At 34.9% G+C, this 24,660-nt stretch overlaps 1 protein-coding gene across 1 annotated transcript in view; it reads right to left on the reverse strand.

Moving 5' to 3' along the window:
• The window catches only part of LOC150078465 (solute carrier family 71 member 1), a 172,666-nt gene extending 151,135 nt beyond the window's left edge, over nucleotides 1-21,531 (reverse strand). Inside the window, exon 1 of the mRNA XM_090385072.1 lies at nucleotides 21,370-21,531. Coding sequence (XP_090241198.1) covers nucleotides 21,370-21,447 — 78 coding nt within the window. The 5' untranslated portion in view covers nucleotides 21,448-21,531. The remainder of the gene's footprint in view (nucleotides 1-21,369) is intronic.
• Nucleotides 21,532-24,660: the final 3,129 nt, after the last annotated feature.

Raw genomic sequence — 24,660 nt, forward strand, 5'->3', positions numbered from 1 at the left:
GCATTGCTCAGAAAACTTCATATCTGCCTGCACAATTACCTCTGTGTCCTTTTCATTCTCTACCACTGTCAGTGTAGTACCACAGAGTTGATACGTTGCTCTGGGGTTACTGTTTCCCATATGTAGTACTTTACATTTGTCAATGTTAAACTTCATTTGCCACCTCTCAGCCCATCTGCTCAAACTTTCCAGATCCTGTTGCAGAAGCATAACGTCAGTAGTGTCCTTAACAACCCTGCCAACCTCTTTGTATCATCTGCAAACTTGGACATTAAGCTTGATATACCATCATCAATATCATTTATAAATACAGAAAACAATGGACCCAACACTGAACCCTGAGGGACTCCACAAATAACATTACTCCACGATGAGCAGTGTCTATTGATTACCACTCTCTGTCTTCTCCCACTCAACCATCCCTTTATCCATAGCAGAAATTTGCCTCCAATGCCACACTACTCCAATTTGTGCAGCAGACCTGCATGTGCAACAGTATCAAAAGCCTTTCTAAGATCCAAATATATAATATCAAAGTTATTCCCTGCATCCAGTTCTTTTGTGACTCCATCATAGTATCCAATCAAATTGGTCAGGCAAGACTTTCCCTTAACAAAACCATGCTGTGTCCGAGCTATAACTGAAGTCTTGTCTAGATGATCTTGCATTGCTTCTTTAACCAGTGCCTCCATTAATTTTCCTGGAACAGAAGTTAAACTCACAGGTCTATAATTACTTGTGTCAGCCTTTGATCCTTCTTTGTGAATTGGGGTCACATTTGCACATCTCCAGTCTATGGGTACCTCCCCTGAGTCCAAGGAAGCTCTCATAATTATGACTGGAAGGGTTTGCTTACTTCCTTTGTTGCCTCTTTTAATATAACTGGATAGATCCCATCCACCCCAGGTGCCTTTTTTTATGTTTATCCTCAACAATTTCTCCTCCACTTCCCTCTCAGTTATTACAAAATCATCTAGCTCACTGCCAGAGTTTACTTCACCTCTGGCATTCCCCTTCCTGAATAACTCCTCATGTGTGAATGTAGATGTAAAATACTTGTTTAGTTTGTTAGCCACCTGAGCAGGATCCTCACTGTTGAACCATCAATATCCAGTGTTTCAATCTGATTCATCCCTTTCCTTCTAGAGTTTATATAGGTGAAGAACTCTTTTCTGTTTTTCTTTGCATTCTTTGCCAAGGATTTCTCATAATCTGTCTTTGCCTGCCCAATCTCCTTTGTAACTTGGTTACAGACCAGCTTATATCAATCATAGGCTTCCATGTCACCCATTAATTTTTATGTATCCCATGCATTTTTCTTCTGTGCCATATGTCTCATTAGTTCATCTGACATCCATTTAGGCCTAAACCTTGAACAATATTTCTTAGTTGGTATGTAAAGCCTAGTAGCTTCCAAGATAAGTTCTTTGAATGCTTCCCATTTTGAATTTGTTGTTGGTTGTTGTTGTTGTTGTTATTTGGTTTTTAGGAGCATTAGCAACTAAGGCCATATTGCTCCGGGATATGTGGTGGTCATTTCCTGACCTTTTCGCATCCTCCGTATTTGGTGGTGACGGGCTCGAACCCCGGTCTAATCAAGAATCGTGTGCTGCGCACTGCTGCTCCTTCCCACCTGGCTACGGAGGCGCCTTTGATGTTGGTAACATCATCAGTTGGTCCCACTACACAGAACTTAAATACTGTCTCAAACCATCACAGTTGCCTTTACGAAAGCAAAAACCCTTCCCTTTACCCCCGATGGTAGTTACCTGTTTGAGTAAATCCCACTTTGGCACACTGTGATCACTGCCACCTAGTGGTTCCTTTATCTGCAGATTCTTAATGCATGAAGAATCACTACTAATAATCAGATCAAGAGTATTACTCCCTCTAGTTGCCTCCCGAACATGCTGATGTAGAAAACAATCATCCAATAAATCCACAAAAGCCTTGCTAGTGTGTGAGTGACCAACTCACAAATTCCTGTCAATATTTGGGAAATTAAAATCCCCCATTATAAGACTCTGATTTACTGACCCACTCTATTTCCCTGTACAGTTTCTTATTATACTCATCAGAGTCATTAGGCCTATAGCACACTCCTACTCTCAATTTTGATATCCCAATGCTTATGTCACACCAAACTGACTCGACACTGCACTGTCCAGCGATGTCGACTGGCTTCACTTCCTTTGATTTTATGTGTTTCTTCACTAATAGCATAACCCCCCTCCTTCCTTCCTATCCTGTCTATCCTTTCTGTACACATTGTACTCCCCAAATTCCAGTTCTGCATTCCTTATATCTGTGTGACACCACATCTCTGATATCCCAACAATATCTGCCTTTGATGTTTTGAGCAATACCTCAAATTCATCAAATTTATTAATAAAACTCCTAGCATTGGTGTACACGCAACTATACATGCAACTGTTCCTATTCTTAGCTACCCTAACACAACCCATGTGTTTATTTGTACCATAATGACTCCCAGCAGTCTCTGAAATACCCTGCATCTTGTTTTCCAGGCTGCTGCTCATTCCAATAGAAGCAGTGCAAGAATCACTTTTACCTCTGCCAGTAGCTACTGTTAATCTAATAGTCCTTGTATCCCCCCAAGCTAGCAGTTTTCCGACCCACTAACACTGCCTCGATAGCATCAGCATATATTCTTGCACCCTTTCTATTTAAATGCATCCTATCCCTGTAGAAGCAGTCTCTCCTGTTAACAAGTACAGACCAGGCTGAAAAAATTCTACCCCTTGGGCCTTGCACAATCTTTCCAGGGTCAAATTGATCGACAAGGCTCTCATCATATACTCCTCCCTACCGTGTCTGGGCAGAAATACAGACACATTTAAAATTCAATCCTAATTCACGGCTTTTTTTCAGCAGTGAACTGTACTTGTTAAGTAATTCCGCAGGTCTCCTACTCTTAATATCATTAGTGCAACTATATCACCTTTTGTGCCCTTAAAAGATGATATCCGCTCTACGTCATCAACCTTTGCCCCTGGTAGACATACCCTGGTCCTGTTCCACCTATCCTTTTTACATACCATGTTCTCCGTTTCCCTGACAGCAGAGTCATCAACAACTACTAGTTCCTGTGGGACCAGCGCATTCTGCCTTAGGGGGTTGCCGTTGTGTTGCACGATGACCAAGTGCAAGCTCTGGCATTGATGTGGGCAGCTGAGAGCTTGATGGGCCCTTCAATTTAGATCCTTCGAGGGCATCCACCCTGTCCTTCAAGCTCTCATATAGGCCCATAACAACGCTGAGTTGTCGCCTGATTTCCTTACATCGTACACACACACACACAAAGACATCCCCATGGCAATATTATGTACCGTACCCGATTGCTCCACAAACATCAAGCAAGCAGTGCATTTTAAAAGGCTGTGATTCAGAAGGCAACTTCCCCCCTCAGTTCTCCCCTGAGCCACAGCACTCCCATTAGCTTGAGCCTTTTGCTTTGCTGCTCTGGTCTGAGTCATGATTTCGATTTAATTTCAATTTCAGTACAAAATTATAACCCTAAACTTGTATCCCAACACAGTTATAATGCTATATATATTTTTCAGTATCGAGTATTATCTAAGAGTTCCATTTATATAACTTCCGTATCAAGTTATGTATTAATTATTTATGTTACGTTTGTAAAATCTAAGTCGTTATATGTATTTAGTTAAAAAGTACAATTTAATTGACAATGAAGTTTAACAAGATTAATAGATTTTACTGATTAATTGACAATATTATATTATATACTATACTAAGCTAACGCTATCTAGTTCGAGATATAACGTATTGTATAACAATGGCAGCAAGTTACTACAGACACTTAAGTATTAATTAACTTCCAAATCTTGCTGTCTCAATTCAGAATAAACTAAGGATCCTGACTAGGTCTATAAGCTACTTATAGAAAATAATTCAATATAACAATTAGTCAATAAAGTGGCTATATATGGCTAAAAAACTTCTCGCTCAGCAGAGCTGCAACTTGTAACATGTGGATTTGATACTCTTACCAATACTAAGTAATACCAACAAAATCTCTATCTAAGTTAAACTTTAAACTAAGTATCGTAACTAGGAATATAAATCTACTCTAGAAAATAAGTTAATATGCCAATTTAAGCTAATAAAACAGAAAAAACTTCTCTATTCCAGGAGCAGTAAAAACTTCGCCTGCACAAGGCTACTCTCGTTCTCGAGCCAACTATGCTACCCACCCACAAGGGATAAACTTCATAATAATTCACATCACCCCCCCGTGTAAAAAGATCCGTCTTATTTATGCAAATGTTAAATGCTAAAAAAAAAATGTTGCTCTCTAGAAGCCAACTTTGAGCACGAGCTCTGATATCTGCACTCATTCTTCCTTGCTAGGAGCTTATTTCCAATGATGGCATGAAAAATGACCTTATTTGTTATCCCGTAGATAATATATAACATTTTCCACGGCAGTAAATTTCCCTTTGTACCAATGAGTATAACCATAGCATTATTGCATCCTTTCCATTTCACAGCTCCTTGGCCTACAGAATTCAATACATCTTCAAACTGACATAAAAGTATTTTTTATTCTTATGCCACCATTGGCTCTATGTTTAAAAATCACTACAAACTGAGCTACAGCATCAGCGAGTTAAGCAACATGTTGTATCTAATTAGTTGCCAGCAGGGCTGCCCACCAAAATAGACTCATTGGCCAGATATTCTGCAGTGATATTACCAATATGTGTACTTAGCTCCACACCTATAGTATACACAGTGAATCTTCACTCACACATGCCCAACTCCATGATCACACACACCCATAATATACCAAGCCAACATTTTGATAAAATTTACAGTGACTACAAATTACAAACCATGAAAGTACTAATCAAATTCATTACAACAAATCTAATGTGGAAGCACAGAACAACAACTTCATGTGGCAGCCCCATGCTTCAATAACTATCACTCTTCCTCACACAGTGACTGGAAATGAGACAACCTTGAAAAGCCAGTCTTCTTCACTGTTTAACTACTAAGGTAAATTTTGCCCTCTCCCTCTTTTTTTTTTTTTTTTTTTTAATGGCAACAGATGCACGCTCCAGTGAGGTGCACTTCCCAGATGTGCTTTCCATTCCCCAATTTCCCTTCACATTTTTTTTTCTTCTTAATTTCCCTTTCCACATGTAATTTTAAATACATTGTATCAAGAGGTGAGTTATCTTTTTAAAGTTTTCATTTCATTTATATTTGTTGTTTGGATAACTAGAATGCCAGAGGCTGTAACCCACTAAGTGTTTAACCCTCTGTGTCTTATACCCATTGTATAAGGCAATGGTTATGTTACATCTTGAGAACTGTATACAGGTCCAAAAGCCTCATTTTAGAAAGGATGTAAATTTGTTGGAGTGGATGAAGAGAAGAGCAACAAGATTAGGCTGGTGCACAAAAGGGTATTCTTACAAAGAAAGACTTCAGTTTTGTAAATTACAGCATTTAGAAACTAGGCACCTGCAAGGAGACCAAATTGAAATGTTTAACACCTTAAATGGATTCAGTAAATAAAATACTGATAGCACCTGTACCCTTTCTTGTATGATATGCATAAGGGGCCATAAATTTAAATTGAAAAGGATGGTTGCAGAATAAATGCGTGAAAATTTGCTTTCAGAGAGTAACTGATTCTGTGTATTCTTATTCTACATTTATTACTTTGAAGTAACTTGGGATCAGAAACCCAACTTACTTCAAGGTAATAAATGTAGAATAAGGATATACAGAACTAGCTAACTGAAGTAATTAGGATATACGGAAGATGCAAGGTGTAAGAAGAGTATTAGCAATAGTAATAGTAGTATTAGTAGTGGCAAATGATGGAAGAAAGCAAGCTTATAAAGCATCAGCAAAAAAAAAAAAACTTCCCACATCACTTGTTCATTCTCTCCAATAATTTGTCAAGTTTTTTTTTTGAATTTATTCAAGCTACCAAATCCCACAACAACAGATGGAAGTTTGTTAAAACAATCACCCGCCTGCCGGAGGTAAACTTCCATACAACTATCCTGCAACCATCCTTCCTCAATTTGAATTTATGTCCCCTCATGTGTGTAATCTGAGCAAGAGGAAGGGTTCTATCAACATTGACCTTTCTCACATTCAAATCCTTAAACAGCTCAATCAGATCACCTCATGTGCCTAGTCTCCAGAAGCTGAAATTTGCAAAACTGAAGCCTTTTTTGGTAAGACCACCCTTCTGTTCCCTTGACCAATCTTGCTGACCTAAAATGCAGTATTTTCTCTTCATTATTTTATTTGGGAAATGTGGCTAGTAAATGTATTCCATTTGCCAATATTTGCTGTTCAGATTAGCTGTTGTTGTATTAAAGGCAGATTAAGTCTTATATGGTGCCAGGAATGGGAAGACTAATGCTAGAGGAAGAGAATTGTGCCTAAGGGCACAATTTAGTAGCAACATATTTGCCAAGTTCATCTTTTGCTCATGACATCATTGATCACTTCAATCAATAATCAGAGTGATTGATGATGTCATGAATGATCACTATGATAACACCTATAATAATAATAAATAGTATTAGAATCAGCCATATAGTGAAAGGAAGTCTGAGGCTTTTGCTGCACAAGCAAAAACATAATAATAATAAAATAAAATAAATAACCAAATTAAAAAAATAATAAATACACAAATAATAAAATAAAATTAAATTAAACAACCACCTATCTAACTTAGGTATCTATCCAAATAACTTTTAAATCTCCCCAAAGCTGTCGGCCTCAATCACCCATGGAGGTAATTTATTCCAGCAAAAACAACTCGCTAACTAAAAGAAAACTTCCTGCAATACAGTCTAAACTCCTTCACCCCCTAATTTGAATTTATGGCTCCTACTTCTGAAATCATTTATAACAGTGAAAAGTTCCCCTTCATTCATTTTACTTTCCCCTTTCAGCACCTGATATACCTCAATTAAGTTTCCTCTAAGGTGCATGGGTTACCAAACTCTATAGCCCACATCTGAAGTCTGTCCTCATACGGACATCCCTTTGCTGATCTTACTAGATGTGTTGCCTACTTCGGACCCTTTCAAGCTCAATGTCTTTCTTTAGGTCTTCATAACTGAACATATTATTCCAAGTGTGGTCTCACAATCCCCTTATACAGTAGGATTATAATAAACTTGAAATTTGTTATAATGCTGAGTTTTCCAAGCAGTTTTGACAGGACACTAAGAGCATTCCTTGAAGCCTGTCTTAAATTGCTTGAAGAACTCACAAATCCTTTTCTTCCTTTACTGTTTGTAATTCAACCTCACCAAGTGTATAAGTTATTTTGGGGTTGCTATTCTCCAAGTGTAAGTCATTTCATTTTGCTGCATTAAAACTTAGTTGCCACTTTTCTGACAACCCCAAAGTCTATGTAATTCTCAAGGAGCACTACTTGGTGCTGATCATTCATTACTCTACCAATCTTGATATCATCTACAAATTTTGATATCCCACCCTCTATTCCTTCTTTGATGTCATTAAGAAAATCAAAAACAATGATGGTACAAAGTATTGATCCTTGGGGAACCCCACTTATGTTGGTCCAATCTGAAGACTAACCACTAATCACAACCCTCTGCCTCCTACTCTGAAGCCACTCTGCTTTCATCTAAGGATTTTTTATGCAATTGCAACATGCAGTAACAACTCAAGTGGGGCTATTAAATGTATTGCTGAAATCAAAGTACACAATGCCAAAATTATTTTCAACATCCAGTTCAAGAGTGACCATCAAAATAACTTACCATGTAAGTTAAACAATTTTCCCTTTAAAAGAACTATGCTATGTTTCCTTTAGAATTTCATTTCTACCTAAGCAATCCTCACTGCAACATTAATCATTGATTCCATGATTTTCTCGACCAATGAATTCAGTAGTTACCCACTCCACTCTTAGTACTGCCTTTATGTATTGGCTCATACATCAACACTTCTCCAATCCAAGAGAATTTCTCCCAAGCCCAGTGAAGCCCTCACATAATTAACCTTAACAGTTTAATGCATTCCCTTGACATCTCCCTCAAAATGATTAGGTATAAGCCATAAACTCCAGGAGCCTTATTCACCTTTAGGTTTGAAATGTTTTCTAATAAATAAACTGAAATTTCAAGCTTTCCAGCTTCAGTTTCCTCTTACTATGGAATCCTTTTCTTCTGTAAATATTGAGACTTTCATGTGGCGGTTAAAAAAAGGGTCTGATCTGATTTGTTCTTCTCTTTCTTAGTATTCTCACATGAAAAAAACTCTTTAACCCCATCATTTTACTCTCTTAGCAAATGATAAAAAGTAGCAAAGCCTACAGATCAAACATACAGATCCTAGCTACAAGCTGATCTGTAGAAAAGCCTACAGATCAACTTGTAGCTAGGATTCAGCACTTTTTATTGCTTTGTAACTTTCAAATGCCATCTTTTTCTGCTCTTAGACTGGCTAGCTCACTATTCATCCATCTCAGCATCCTCCTCATTCAATATTTTCTTAATGGTATATATGCATTCAAGGTCTCTATGATATAGCTTTAAAGGTATACCATAATTCTAATGTATTTGCACTCTGTCAGCTATCTTCCCAATTGATAAATGCCAGGTAGCACCTTAAGCTATCATTATCTCCTTTCCTCATATTAAAAACCATTTCTTTGCCTTTAACAACTGCAATCTCTCTTTTCATCATCCAACTCAGAACTCCATGATCACTCTCTATTAATGGTTCCTGTACTCTCAGCCATAGAATTTTCCCTAACATGCTGATACAAATATCTATCTAGTTTATTTAAAACATCCCCGGGGGCTCACATCTGGTGAGTATGGGCTTGGCACACCCAGGGTCCTGAGCTGGATATCATCATTCTTCTCTTTCTTGGTGATTCCCTTCTACTTTTGTCTCTCTCTCTCTCTCTCTTTCTCTCTCTCAGGGTAACTCGGGAGCTTTTTTTTTTTCTTCCTGGTGCAGCATAAGCCTCAGGCTTTCTTGCATCATATGGATATTAATAATAATAATAATAATAATAATAAATATTTTGTTGCCCATAGTGGTCTTCTTACCACTTGCTCCATTTAGTTGGGGCAAATTGAAATCCCCATAATAAAACATTCATTTGGCAGCTCTTATCATAATGTTCACAATCTTCTGTTATATGCAGATTACTCCCACTCTCATTATACCTTTGCTCCCAATTAACTCTCACCACGCAGATTGCCAACTAGCATGCATAAATTCTGAATCTAGGAAAGCTTTTGTTGTGCTCGGGCTGCCATTGATAAGAAGTATGACCACTCCAACCCTTCCTGTCTTTTTGAATCAGTTTTCAGCCAAAATTTTAAGTGTTTCCTTCAATGCAAAGAGACTTTGGTCTTCCACTCCTTGGATGCAGAGATGTCAGTGACTTCTTTAAAATGTGCAGCTCACTTACAAATATCACTTATATCAATATTGTCTTGTTGGTAAATTTTCCTCAATTTTTCACAAATCTGGGAAGCTGAATTTTCTACCAACTCCAAAAGGAACTCTATCACTGACCACTAGGAGAAACAGACATCAGTTTGACAGCTCACAACTTCAAATCTATAACAGATGGAAACTTTTTTTTATTATTATTATTATGCCATATGGTCTGAGGAAGTCTGAGGCTTATGCTGCACCATCCAAAAAAAAAAAAATTCTGAACTACCCCGAGAGAGAGAGAGAGAGAGAGAGAGAGAGAGAGAGATAAAAGGGAATCACCAAGGAAGAGAAGAATCATGATATCCAGCTCAGGACCCTGGGTATGCCAAGCCCATACTTGCCAGATGTGAGCCCCTGAGGTAGAATTTATTTTAGCATGTTTGTCTTAATATCTATACTAGCAATATATAAAACTTCATGATGCTAACTCAATTAAAAAAACTTTTGTTGCCAAAGATGCATTACTAATAATGGACCAACCCATGTATTTTTTTCATAAACAGGTTATGTAAAAAAAAAATTGTAAATAAATGTCTTGACTTGTAATATCAAATGAAAGCTCCATTTAAAAGCTTTACTCGATATCAAAACAAACTTTTTCTTAACTAAGAGCAAGAGTGATAAATTCTTCAATGAATAAAGAAAAGGGTGATTTTCAAAACACTCCCTCTGAAATTGACAGAGAGTGAAATTACATTTTTTTTCCCAACTGTACTAGTTTGAACATGGACTGGCCCTCATATATCCACACCTACTGGTGCACATTCCTATTCTGCACTGAAGCAGGAAGTTTTAAAGTGTAAGGTATAAATGATGAACAACTTGATTTACTCTAAATGCATTTTAATTTAGTTAAAGATACTGAGTAAAGAGTGTGTAAACAGCTTAATTTTTTATTTATTTCCCTAAATACAATTATTAGCTAAAATAACAAGTGATAAACCATTGTTGTTTGTTATTTGGTTTTTAGGAGCATTAGCAACTAAGGCCATATTGCTCCGGGATATGCGGTGGTCATTCCCTGACCTTTCCGCATCCTCAGTATTTGGTGGTGACGGGCTCGAACCCCGGTCTAATCAAGAAGCGTGTGCTACGCACTGCTGCTCCTTCCCACCTGGCTACAGAGGCGCCTTGATAAACCATTAGATAAGTAATTTGTTTGGAGTAAAAGCTGTTAGCTACAGGGATTATATAAAACTAACATGCTATTAGTGCTACAGCATCAAGACAATAGCTATACATTAAAGCTGTATACAGCTGTACATAGCTATATGATAAATTAAAAGTTAATGGAGGTTGTCTTCTCATTAGTAGGTGAGTGGGCAACTTAACTGTATGAGCTGACAACTTAAGTTTTTCAACTGATTCAACAATATGAAAGATGCCAAAAGATGTGAGAAGTTAAAATTTTGAGTAATTCTAGAGCAAAACCTTTGAGCTACAGAAATTATACATAACTACTGACATTCTGTTTTTGGTAGAGCATCATTCTATTACATAGCTAGTAATAGAAGCAAACATATTTGGATATAGGCATCATTATCCAGCTGATATTGCAAGCCGCTTCACAGTTTGAACCCTACTTATGCACCTCAAATAAACAGCACTTCACCAGAAGAAGTGCGTATACTGCTATTTATTCTCAGATGAGTGACTTCACCACTTCAGAGGGCTCTTCACTGATGAGGAGGCAATCTCCAGTGTAGGTCTGGGTGGTAGCACCCAAATGAGAATAAATGAGCTATATATCTTCCAGGGAAGTGCTATTAATTTGAGATGCACAACTTTTTGAAGGAATTCACAATATGAGATATTGTACAATGATGCCTATATTCAAAATTTGTTTGCTTCTATTACATAGCACCATACAACAAGGTGTAGCATTACATTGTATTAGCTATTTTAAATATAATTAACAATATGTTATGTTTAAAATTACTTAATTTTCTTACCCACAGCTGCCCATTAACACCTTTTTTCAAACAAAATCAGTTTTCTCATTAAATTAAGAGCGTGCTGCAAATTTGTGCTAACATTTTTATTGCACAACAGAATACAACATAGTTCACTCAGTCACCAAAATAAGAAGCATGCACGAGTAAAGGAAGGCCTTGATTAGCAACGTCTTATTTAAAATACTGATTTTTAAAGGCTAAAAGAAATGAATAACAATATAATCTAAGCTAACCATGAAATTCTTAGGTTTTAGCCTTTAAAAATCTATAGCAATACTGTATATTTGTGTAAAAATATATATGTAATAAATTGTAAAGGTACTGGTATTAATTCATGTCTTTCTAACCCTAAGCACACACTTTTAATTCAAGTTTAGGATTTTTATATTTGACATAAGTCAACCATAAAATTTAAGACAATTTTTTGTGTTTCCAAGGTCAACCTAATGCCAGCGCGTGCGCGCACACACACACTAATTTTGCTTTGGTTGTTCTCATTTCTGATCCACAGTCTTCCACTGCTTAACTCAGTGCAAGGAGAATGAAGCAGTAAGTTATCTTCATGCATAGCAATATTATTCTCTTCCTTTTCAGACTTTTTAAACAGTCCCTTCCTGCTGTCACTACTTAATGCCACATTATTAAACTGAAATTGTTCTGGGACTTCATTATTTGGAATTGTAAGAGTTTTTTTTTTTTTTTATCTTAGTTTAAATGTGAATATGTTAAAATTTATTTTGCTAACTATATTAAAGTGATACATTTTTTTAAGACATGTAATTAGCTTATCTGATTTTATTACTTTCCAAAGATAACCATTATTCTCTAGCCCCTACCTCAAATTAGTAGCACTCACTTCCCCAGAAGAAGTACAGTGCTATTTTATTCTTGGATGAGTGTTACTACCCAGACTACACTACTTTCAAATCAAACACTTTGCTATGTGTAAATCAGAAAAGGCATTTATTAAACAAATACTATACAAAAGAAAAACTCAAAAGACAAAATTAAGTTCAAAATAAACAAGTTGACTAACCCAGCATGCCACCAGGTAAGATTTTACTTAACAGTAAACGCTGCAATGATTTAATTAAACACTTAATAAATATTTCTAAAAAGTCAACTGTAATTAAGATATTTGAGAATATGTTCTATAAATGTTAGAAGTACTATGATTCATTTAGTATAATTCTAAAATATATTATTTTTCTACATCTGGAGATTCTATGGTAAAGATTCTATAAATTATTCATGGATTTTTCATCGATATTCATGGATTTTATGATAAACCTGCCTGCGACTTTTGTGATCCAAGTGGGCTGTAGATCATTTAATCAGAAATTTCTTTCCCAGTAATATCCTTTATTTATATCTCTCAGTTATATCACTTTGTTCAATTTTTATGTCAAAAGAATCCAGGTATAGTTAACCCATATTTGCACCAGTGATTTTCTGTTCCTCACACATGCATTTGGTTAATGGATTAAAGTTATCCAATTTATAACTTTAAAAACTGACAACAATTAATTCAAAATTGTTCACTTTTTTGATGCCACCTTTATTTTCAATTTTTCTGAACACAACTGTGAAAAATCCATTTTTTTATATTAAAAACATACCTTTCAATTTTTTGAGTATAAAACATCTCCACGGCACTTTATACATGTGCTTAAATATGTTTTATCTCTCTTATTTGGGATATTTAGGGAAACTTGAATATTATCTTATCCTTGGCTAGTAAAACGTCAACCAAAAAACCCATCCACTTCAAAACAAGTTGAATGCCAGACTCTTCTATAACAAAAAAGCTTGAAAGAATTAACAATTTGATGCAATCTATCAAAAAGCTTAAAAAGTGCTCACTTAAATGATTGAACACAAGAGATATATGCTAATTTAAATTCATGTTTTTCAGGCATATAATTATTGAGAACAGACTAAACTTGGTCTCAAATTTTTACTATTTTGCACAATAATAAAAAAGCTTTCTGGAATTTTCAGTGGCAAAAAATTAAAGAAAACATTTTCATTGAAAGGTATTGAAGATTTCAGTTGTGTGGACCAATTAAGTGAAGGGCATGACATTGCTGAAAGTCATGTACAGTCTTGAAGAACCCCCCCACATCCGAGTGCAATATTAACTAGGCATTGGTCAGAGGGTAACTCAAAAATGAAGTTCCCATGTTAACCATTAATCAATGATTAAAAATATGAATTTTTTCTACCTTCCTAAATACAATCAAACTTTTAGTGCAAGAGTTTCTGAAATGATTTTTTATAGTCTTTATACATATATTAAATTCAAGAATCTGTCAGGTTCCCCACCACCATTTTTGCAACTATTTGGCTTTTGCTTGTAGTGTAGCATCGTACCAGACAAGTTCCAGTGCTGTTTTTAAAGTTTCAGGTTACTTGTTCATTTTATACCACTTCTATAAATATCTATAGTGTTATCCTAGTTGTGTTTGAAAGATTTATTACTTTTCAAAGAGTAAAGACTATAACACGAAATCTGATATTTTCAACAAATGGTCACTATTCTGCAGGAAGTAATACAATAAGTAATTTAAAATTTCATCCACTATGAAAGGTGCCAAATTTGAAATAAATTTTTAAATAAACTCTGTAAAATCCAGAATACTTTAAAATCCAACATATTTTACATGTTGGATTTTAAAATATTCTGGATTTTACATATATTGGATTTTAAATCTGGAAATATTAAGAAAGCAATCTGGCACTCTTATTAACGATCACATTTGTTTTAAAGAACATGCAAAAAAAGAGTAACATCTCTTTCTTTACAGGATGTTTGCAGGAATATATTGTCCTTTAGCATATGTAGGCCACACCTACATATGCTTAGAATTTATTTCACTAATCTGTGGCTTATTAAACAGAAATATAAAAAATTCAGATTTGCCCATTTTGAAAAAAATGTTCAAAATGAGCAAACATAAAATCTAGATTCAGTTACCTAACATGCAAGACTCAAATGAGTGCCAATCTAAATTTTCCCTTGACTGCTTGCTAAATTAATTAATGTAAAGTCTATAATTTCCTTCTCTAAACTGCACCTAATTGAATTGCTTGCCCCTCCCTCTGGTCTGTAACAGCCTGGCATATCCCTCCTGGATACAGCAAAAAATAAAACAGCTTTTCTAGAAAATTATATTAAGTTAATTGATAAAATGTTTCATGGTCCTTCCCTGCAGTTAATAAATTTCAGATAGATCCCTCTTTGCTAAGTAAGTTGACCTACAGAAAGGAAGATAAGATTCCTCAAAGGGACAAAATCCTCAAATATTTTCCTAAGGAAATACTCATATACGATAAATAACAGAAGTAATAAAACAAAACATGTTGACTGTTCCAAATGAACTCACTTGAACAAATATGCTTATTCTGTGTATCAGTGTAGCATTGTTAACGTATTAATGACTTGTACCTTAAACATAAAATAAAACTGTATTTATCTTCCTGCATTTTTCTTTTCTCAACTAAAAAAACATTACAATTAGAAATAAAACATAATACTTGCATGCATTTTAAAGTTTAAAATACTTTATCCAGTGAAAAACAACTTACTGCTAACTGGTATACTCTTTCACATAACAGTCGCTCTCTCTTCTTTTTTTCTAAAATGTCAATCCCCTCACAACTATGTATGTATCATGTGATTGATCAGTCTCTATAACTGTAACATGCAGTAAACACATCCAGTACACCACATGGTTTTTTTTAGCTTTGTTCAGTAACATTAAATTACACTAATATTTATCTAATTCAGCTCTAGTTTTACTCAACAGCAACAAATATCACACTAATATGGAATAAATTACTGAACAACTGATAAACAGTATTTATTTACAAACTTTACAAAATGTGTGAATGGCAAAATTTCCACAAAAATGAGAGTTGAAAATAACATGGCCAAAAAAAAAATTACGTGTTTAAGAAAGATAAACTCAGAAACAACAGTTGAAGAGCATTAAATACAGGAAGACCAACTTTTTTGGACATAAAGTAAAATATCAATGCATACAAAAAAATATTGCTGGAAGACAAAATTGAAAGAAATGGAAGAAAAGGCAAACAAAGAACATGGCTTACAACAATCGAAGAATATGGACTTACTTGATGCTTCAATGCCATATGATTAATGATTACTAATCATTAGTCCATAAGATTATAAACTTTACCTCTTCTGAAGAGAAAGAGACTTGGTTATCTCTACCTTTCTAATGCATCAACTATGCAATATTCATTTTGTCTTTGCTGAAACAAAATAACCGTGAATATATACTGACTACATGGAGAGGTGCATCATCTGATGCTTCAATGCCATATGATTAACAATTACTAACCATTAGTCCATGAGATTATGAAGTTTACCCCTTCTTCAGAGAAAGAAACTTAGTTATCTCGATCTTCATAATGCAGCGACTATGCAGTATGCATTTAGTCTTTGCTGAAACAAAATAACTTTGATTGCCTAAAGGAAGAGATGCATCATCTGAGGCATAAATGGTTATGAAAAATGTTATAGCTTATGTTTTACTTTCCATAAGCTCAAACTTTTTTTTTGCACACCAATAAAATTTTAATTGTTAAAATAAACCATCGGTAATAACACTCCACTTCCTGAAGGTTAGTAACAGAAGATTCAATAAGTTTAGCTGTGATGTGATTTGGCTTATTTAGTTTTACTTACAGTTTTGAATAACTAAATTATTACAAGGCATTATATCTGCTGCAGAAAAATCTAAATGTTAACCTTCAATTACTAGTATGGTGTCTGACATATATCACTATTTTTTAAAAAATAGTGTTTTAAAATTTGTAAATGAAATGGAATCTTCCTATGTACCTTTGCCCATCAATATTCTCTGACTCTTATACAGTTACAGAATATATTATAAATAAGAGGCAATATTCTGCTTGGCATTTAACAGATGCCAAATTGAGCAAAAACTTTTTTCTAGGCAATTCCCATTCCCACATGGCAACTGTGAGACATCAGTAATATGTATCTTGCCAGAGAGCTTTGGTTTCACCAGCTAAACACAAAGATCTGGCAGAAATAGACATTTTCATACTGCATTTGCCAGACACTATGCAAGCATCTGTTTTGATCTGGTAGGATCAGGAACCTAGAAATTTCTAAAAAATACAATAAAAACTTTAGTATTATTTGTTTCTCCATTTATTTTTGTTTGACATTTAAACTAAGTTTAGTAAATCAGAATTAACAGATTAACATTTTCAGTTCAGTAAAAAAGCTAAAAATTATCTTTTTTATAAATAAAACAAGGTGGTTCTCACAATCACATGCATGTGTCTGTTAAATTGATGGTGGAGAGGCAAAGGGTTAATAAAGTACAAAGGAGTAATTAACTCTACATGACTTGCATGGCACCTGGCAAATACACTCCCCCCCTTTCCAGTTATTTTTATACATTTGAGAGTAGAATCAAATCCATCCATATAAGCTTACCCTACCAATTTGCTCCATTTTATGCAATATTTTCTTCAAAGTTAATTATAAGTTGTCTTATTTTGGGAGTATAGATGGATGTAAAAATTCCAACAAAGTCCTATTTGCAGCTGGAGCTTTCTTACATTTTATTATTCCTTATATCAGCAAACAAAAAATTATAAAACACTAATGTAAAATAGCATCTTGTACTCATCTGTGCTTTTAATCATAATTAAAATCCTTGATGAAAAATCACAAGCCATTAGAACCTATAAAAATTAAAAATCGATAGTGTCAAGACTGATTTTTTATGTTCTGTGATCTGGTTTTTAATTTTTGTGGGTTCTGATATCTAATTGGTTTATTAATACTCAACAAAAATGTAGGTTAAGTACATAAAGATGCTACTCCACATTACTGTCAATTTTGTTTGTATTGATTGCTGATATTAACATAAGGAAGCTCCTACTATAAAAGCAACTTTGAATATTTAAAGGTAATTAACAAAACAGCACTCAGGAAACATTTCTAGTTTCCCCCACTTCAAGATAAATAAATAATAAAAAGTAAATATTCTGATAGATAGCTAGATGACTGAATAAGAGAAGGATCCCTGAATAACAGCTCTCTCATATCAGGTTCACTATACTGATCAAGTTTTTTCATCCAATAAATAGACTTGCATGATGAAACCTGGAGAATAGAGAAATTTGAGAATTGAAGCATGGGACAAATTATGCAAATTTTAATGCATAAAAGACAGTTTCCAATACAACGACAAAAAAAAAAAAAAAAACCTATATATTAAGTTTTATGATACAAACAGAAACAACCAATGGTGTGTTCCATTTAACAGTGCAAGTAATGTAAGGAAACTATGAAATGTATTAGTCAATGTCAGTATATAGCAATTAAATATAAATTGATAACTTAAAATAATACTGAACTACACTGTATGTTGTGATAAAAACAGGCTTTTCGTTATTTTATTCCAAATAAATATTTTCTACTAACTATAGGGGAAAAAAAAGTTAGTCCACCCAACAAAAAAAATGATCACAATAACCTCATTAATAGGATTTGTTTTGTTAAGAAAAATATTATTCACAAAATAAAGATCTATATCTTTGACATTTCAATATATCATCAGTTTTAATTTAATTATTACTTGAGTTCTCTTACTTCCTTCATATTTGAACTTTCACAGTCACTACAAACAGAAATAATGAAATGCAACATAATTTATAATTTATGCAAAGCCTGAAAATTAATCCAAGGGCTGAATCAAAAAAAAAAAAAAAAAAGCTGTTAATGTTTTTCAAAGTAATCTACAAGCAATCTACTCATGGCAATTGCAAAAATTGTTGGAAACATTTCTTAAATGCATTTGAACTGCCCACAACCAATTCATTTGTCACATTTCTTATAATTCCCTGTACAATAATCAAATAATTATCCTTTCAAGTAGTCCAGGGGAGATATATCAAGGGAATGGGTAAAATGCTGCTATCAACAGTTTGCTGTCCATGCTAAGTGGACTGTACCTCTGTCGAAAGGTGAGCCAATCCTTGAAAAATACAGCATACAGCAATCATAAAACAAAGAAGTGGTAGTTTGACTTTGCACACCTAGGTTGAACTGGGTAGTTCAACCTCACAATTCTAGGCCAACCTGTAAAATAGTAGTTTCCATGGTGACCATATCTGTTGGGTCCTGATGATCACCATTCAATTCTTTGTTTCTGGATTGTATAAAAAGCACCATAATTTATAACCTGTTTCGATCAAATTGTGAAAAAGGTATCAACAATTTGAATAAGCTCTTTGCTTGTGTCTGAGTAGCTCTTTTTCATCATCCTCAAAACCAACGAACCCAACATTTTGCATACTAGTATTTACCACAAACTTTTTTTGGTAATATGATGGTTTTGGCCACTCTTTAAGCAAACTTAAAACAATGTAATGTTTTCTCTTTGTTTCATCACTTAACACAATGAAAATGCCTTGAACACAACAGCTCTACATAATTATCTGTGACTGAGTTATGATACACAAATGACCTTGCAGAAAGCAGTCATGTGAGTAAGCTGACACAGGAGAGGTAGCATGACTTTTTGGCCCAGAAACTACTCATACTTCATCATCCAAAAGGCAGATACACTGACAAGAGAAAACAATTCAAAGACATAGCACACCAAGGTTGCATCAGTTATTTGCTTGGATAAAATTAAAAAACATTCTTTTACCTATTTTAAGACCCACTGTAAAGAAAAATAAACTAAATCTCAATTCAATCCATTTTCATCATTTTCATCATTGGATTGTAATGATGAAAATGATTTTCATCATTATAATCCAATATTCATTACTGACTTCCTATTCACCTTGCATGTGTGGTGTTGTTCTAGGGTTTTGAAGAAATTCTCTAAGCAAAAATCCTCTCACCAAACAGCCATAAGCTTATTTTATCACATTTTAAAAGTTCCATTTATCACTTTGTGGTTATCAAATAGGGAAATTACACTAAACATTTTTGTACAGTTTCAATCTACACATTAAATTCGCATGGTATTTTCCCTCACATATCTATTTGGAACATTGCATTCAGTTGTGGAGAAAACACGTGAAAAAAGACATAACTTACAGATCAGATTATCAAGAAGGGCAATTAGCAATGAGGGCATATCAAAGCACATATGAAAAACAGCTTAGAAGGTGTGTACTGCAGAGTTTGACAACTAAATATCTAAGGGGAGATCAGGTTTAGGTATATAAAGTGCTGAACAGGTTGAAAACAAGGTATGTTTTCCCTTGTAGGTAAGACAAGAACCAGGTGCACAAACACAAAATCTTATGGAAAACTAGATCTCATGAAATTTACCCATGGGCAGAAAGTTGTTGAATGGTGAAATGCATTGCCTTTCAATGTTGCAGAGATGAATCTGGCTAAATTAAAAGTAGAAGTTAAAGACTACCTTATAGGAATAGTATAAATATTATTTCATTTTATACATATATACACATGCACGCATTTATTTTTTTACTGGTGCTTCCTTGCATCATGTGAACTTACTAATATTAACCAAGTAGCATATGCACTGTGGTAAAAATTAATGAACCTTGAAACCATACAACTTTAAACCAATGCACAGGGCCTCTCCACTCTTCTGTCAATTTTAAGAACATTTCTATGACATACTGAATTTGCACAGAAAGACTGCTAGAACAACTCCTGGGGTTCTATCAATGATATACAGCATTTTTCCAGCAGGTATAATATGTTTATCCCATTGTATAAAGCAATGGTTAGGCTGCATTTTGACTACTGCATACAGGATGGAAAGCTTCATTTTAAGACAAGATATCTTGAAATGAGTGCAAGGAAGAACAACAAGATTAGTGACGGACACAAAGGGGAATTATTACCATGGATACTTCAGTTCTGCAAATTGCAGCACTTGGAAACTAGGAATCTACAAAGACACCTGACTGAAGCATTTAAGACTGAAGAGACTGAATAAGTTAAATGCTAATGGCATCCACTTTTCTTCAGACAACACTGAATAAATTCAAGGAAGAATTAAAGACTATTGTAAAGGATGGATAAGTGAAATGGGATTTTTTTTAGCTAATGCTGCATAAGCTTGCTTTCTTCATCACTTGCCACTACCAGTACTTATACACATAAGGAAACAAATTTAAATTGAAAAAGGATGGTTGCAGGATAGATGTGAAAAAATGTAATTTTAAGCCAAATAGTTACAAATGAATTTTGGAACAAGCTTCCACCTAGTGTTGTGTTTTTTTTTTTTTTTTTTTGGCTGATGCTGTATAAGCTTGCATCATTTGTCTTTATAATACTGAAAAAAGTTTATTTATTTTCCCAGAGAACTTCCATGTAAAAAAGTTTTTTTGATGTCTGAGTAAAATTTACCAGGAGTGTATTAACATTTCCTATATTTTTCAATTAAGCAGTGAAAATAGATTGGAAATGGGTGCTTGAAAATGATTTCCAGGCCAGTACTTTTTTTTTTTTTTTTTGTGAAGACTACATTATTTCATTATTATAATTAACTTTTCTTTTTAATTTTTTTGCAATACAATACCTTTGTATACATGCTAAGTTTAATATTTATATGTATTTTTTTTAAAAAAGGCCTGTTAAAGCATCCATTATTTGCTTCGGTTAGTCTTTACGATCTGGTATCTCTTCCTGTCCAATACATATATTTTGTGATTTATAGCTTAGTGACAAATATGTTTATGTGTGGGTTTTTATCCCTCGCGTGGGCCAAAATCTCACGCTTGCGATGACGGGTTAAAAATTAATAATCATGAGATTACACAGATATTACTGATTACACCAAACGTTCCGCTTTGAGTGTCCATCGTTCACAAAAATTGAAATCAAAAATGAACTCACAATAAATCCGTCTTTCATTATTGTTTTTCGACTCCTCATAATTATTCCGGCAACTTTCTTCGACATTTTTGCAGGCATTTTCCTGTCATTACGTATTTATATATTAAAACCCACACACGAAAATACACAAACCGTCCTCACACCGAAAGTTACACAAGACCCAAAATTCAGAATTCTAGCCACTCTCTGCTACCTGCAACTACAATTTCCTCCCTCTAGTGTCCAAATAAATTCGAATAAATGTTATACTGTAATTAATTTGTCAAATCTCTAAAGTAGACGTTACTATAACAGTACAGTACTAAAATTCTTTTTCATTTATCATACAGTTTGTCATTCTGTAATTAAGTTCCTTAAGAAGGTAAAACTACATATTGAACAGGCAAATTAAAAATTAAAATCGCTAAACTAAAATCGTCGATATTAAATTAAAAATCGTTTGATAAAAATACAGAATTCCAAATATAGTCATATTGAAAATATTGTATCATAAGCACGACAAGAAACAGAAAATTTTACTAAATGGATGCTGGACAAAACAATGTTGTTGTAGTAGCATCAGCAGTAATAGTAGCGTTGTTAGGAGCATCAACAATAACGGCCATATTATTCCGTTTATACTGTCTCCACTGAAAACTCAGTCACGTTGTGAGAAAGGTCTATAAAAAATTCCTCATCCATGGACGGGACTCGAATCATTTCCACCCAGTGGGCGGAGGAGAAAGATTCTACGAAGTGTGCTAACCACGAGGGCGACAAAATAATATCCAGAGAAAGTAATTAACGCTTACACACCACAATACCGATGCATATGAGTATAACAAACAACTATACAGGAACTCCCTGACTTACGTTATACTCGACTTACGGAAATCGACTTTACGTAAGTTTTTGCCGGCCGGTGCACAACTTCAAGACGCCTGGTCAGCGTGAAGAGGAAAAGACCAAACCCTCCAGCATATGAGAGCACAACAATACAAATGGCCCTCAGTCCCCAGCAGCTTTCACTCTCCTTCTTACGGCAGGGAGAGGATCAGAGTGGAAGCAGAGGGTGCTAAGAATCTCTGGGTACGACCAGGCTGCCATGCACGGAAACTGAACTTGGCCTGTTATAACGTACGATCACTCATCGGTGAAGACAGGATATTAGAGCTGGAAAAGGAATTAGAAAATGTGAATTGGAATATCATCGGTTTGGCTGAAACAAGAAGAAGAAACGAATCACTTATAAGTTTATCAAGTGGAAATCTGCTGTACACCAATGGAAACAGTGAAAGGAGTGAAGGTGGAGTTAGGTTTCTGGTCCATAAAGATTTTAAAAACAACATTTTTGAATTCAAAAGTACATCACCAAGGGTGTCAAGGCTAATACTCAAGATTTCTAAGAGGTACAAGCTAAAGATTATAATGATTTATGCACCAACATCGAGCCATGATGATGAAGAGGTTGAAGAAATGTACACCGAAATTGAGAGTCTTCTAGATGAGCAGAAAACCCTCTACACTATTATTATGGGGGGGACTTCAATGCTAAGGTGGGAAAAAGGCAAAACAGCACAGAAAGAGGAACTATAGGAAATTTTGGAATTGGTGACAGAAATAAAAGAGGTGAAAGAATTGTGGAATTTGCAGAATCTCAAGGACTGTCAGTAATGAACACTTTTTTCAAGAAAAGGGTGAACAGAAAGTGGATGTGGAAGAGTCCAAATGGATTAACAACTAATGAAATCGACTTCATCCTCACTAACAGAAGATATATTGTGAATGATGTTACCGTCCTGAATAAGGTAAATGGTAAGATGTACACTTGATATAGATGTAGGAAAGGAAAGGAAAAAACTGACTCGAGTAAATAATACAAAGGTCTTTGAGATAACAGAGGAGGAGAAAACGTAGTATGTACTGGAACTTAGGAACAAGTTTGAGCTTCTGCAGACTGCTCAGGACCAAGATATCGACGAGGAATATTACAACTTTCTGAAAGTGATAAAGCCCAAGAAACCTATAGGGAAACAGAAATCCAAAGAAGAAAAAATTAGTCAAGAAACACTTGTCATGATGAACCGAAGACGACCAATGAAGAGCAAGAAAAACACTGCCAGGGAGAAAATTGAGTATACTGAGTTATGCAAAGCCATTAGAAAGAGATTCAGAGAGGACATAAGAAGATTTAACACAAGAAAAGTAGAACAAGCATTAAGGGAAAACAAAGGATTTAAATCAGCAACCATGAGCAGTAATACAGAAAGACAAATGATACTGAAACTGAAGAATAGCGATGGTGTACTTATAAACAGCAGAGAAGGCATAATTCAAATAGCAGAAGACTACTATAGAGAATTATACAAGTAGCGAGGGAATGATACCAGCAGTGGGGAAGATGGATTGCAAAGTAGCAACACATACGACATACCCGATATTCTTCCCGATGAGGTAGAACATGCATTGAAGAAAATGAAGAATCGGAAAGCCCCGGGGGAAGATGAAGTTACTGTAGAGTTGTTAAAATTGGGAGGAAGAGACATAACACAAAAACTGGCGAGGCTCTTCACAAAGTGCATTAGAAAAGGTGTGACGCCTAAGCAGTGGAATAATGCAATCATAGTTTTGCTGCATAAGAAAGGAGATAAATCAGAAATTGGAAATTATAGACCAATTAGCATGTTATCCCACATCTACAAGTTGTTCACAAGGGTCATTACTAACAGATTAGAAAGAATACTTGATGAGAATCAACCGAAAGAGCAAGCTGGCTTTAGGATAGGATTCTCAACTATGGATCACCTTCACGTAATATCACAGCTAATGGAGAAAGCAAATGAATATAAAACACCATTATGCCTGGCATTTGTGGATTATGAAAAGGCATTTGACTCCATACAGCATAACGCAATGTTTCGGGCACTGGAAAGACAAGGCATAGATACCCCACATATTATGATTTTGAAGAAAATATATGAGAATGCTACCTCCTTTATTAGACTAGACAAAGACAGTAGGAAATTTAAAATTGAGAAAGGAGTTCGACAAGGAGACACAATATCTCCGAAGCTGTTTACTGCTGCCCTTGAGGAAGCTTTCAGAAGATTAGACTGGTTGCAGAAAGGAGTCAATGTGAACTCTCCGTTCACATTGACTCCTTTCGGAGAGTACCTAAACCATTTACGATTTGCAGATGACATTGTGGTTATAAGCCAAGATCCAAAAGAATTAGAGGAAAATCTTAATCAGTTATGCACAGTTAGTAAGGATTTTGGACTAAAGATGAATATGGCTAAAACAAAAGTAATG

The sequence above is a fragment of the Mastigoproctus giganteus genome, chromosome 11 (assembly GCF_048544385.1).
Source record: "Mastigoproctus giganteus isolate SK-2022 chromosome 11, ASM4854438v1, whole genome shotgun sequence".
Lineage (NCBI taxonomy): Eukaryota > Metazoa > Arthropoda > Arachnida > Uropygi > Thelyphonidae > Mastigoproctus > Mastigoproctus giganteus.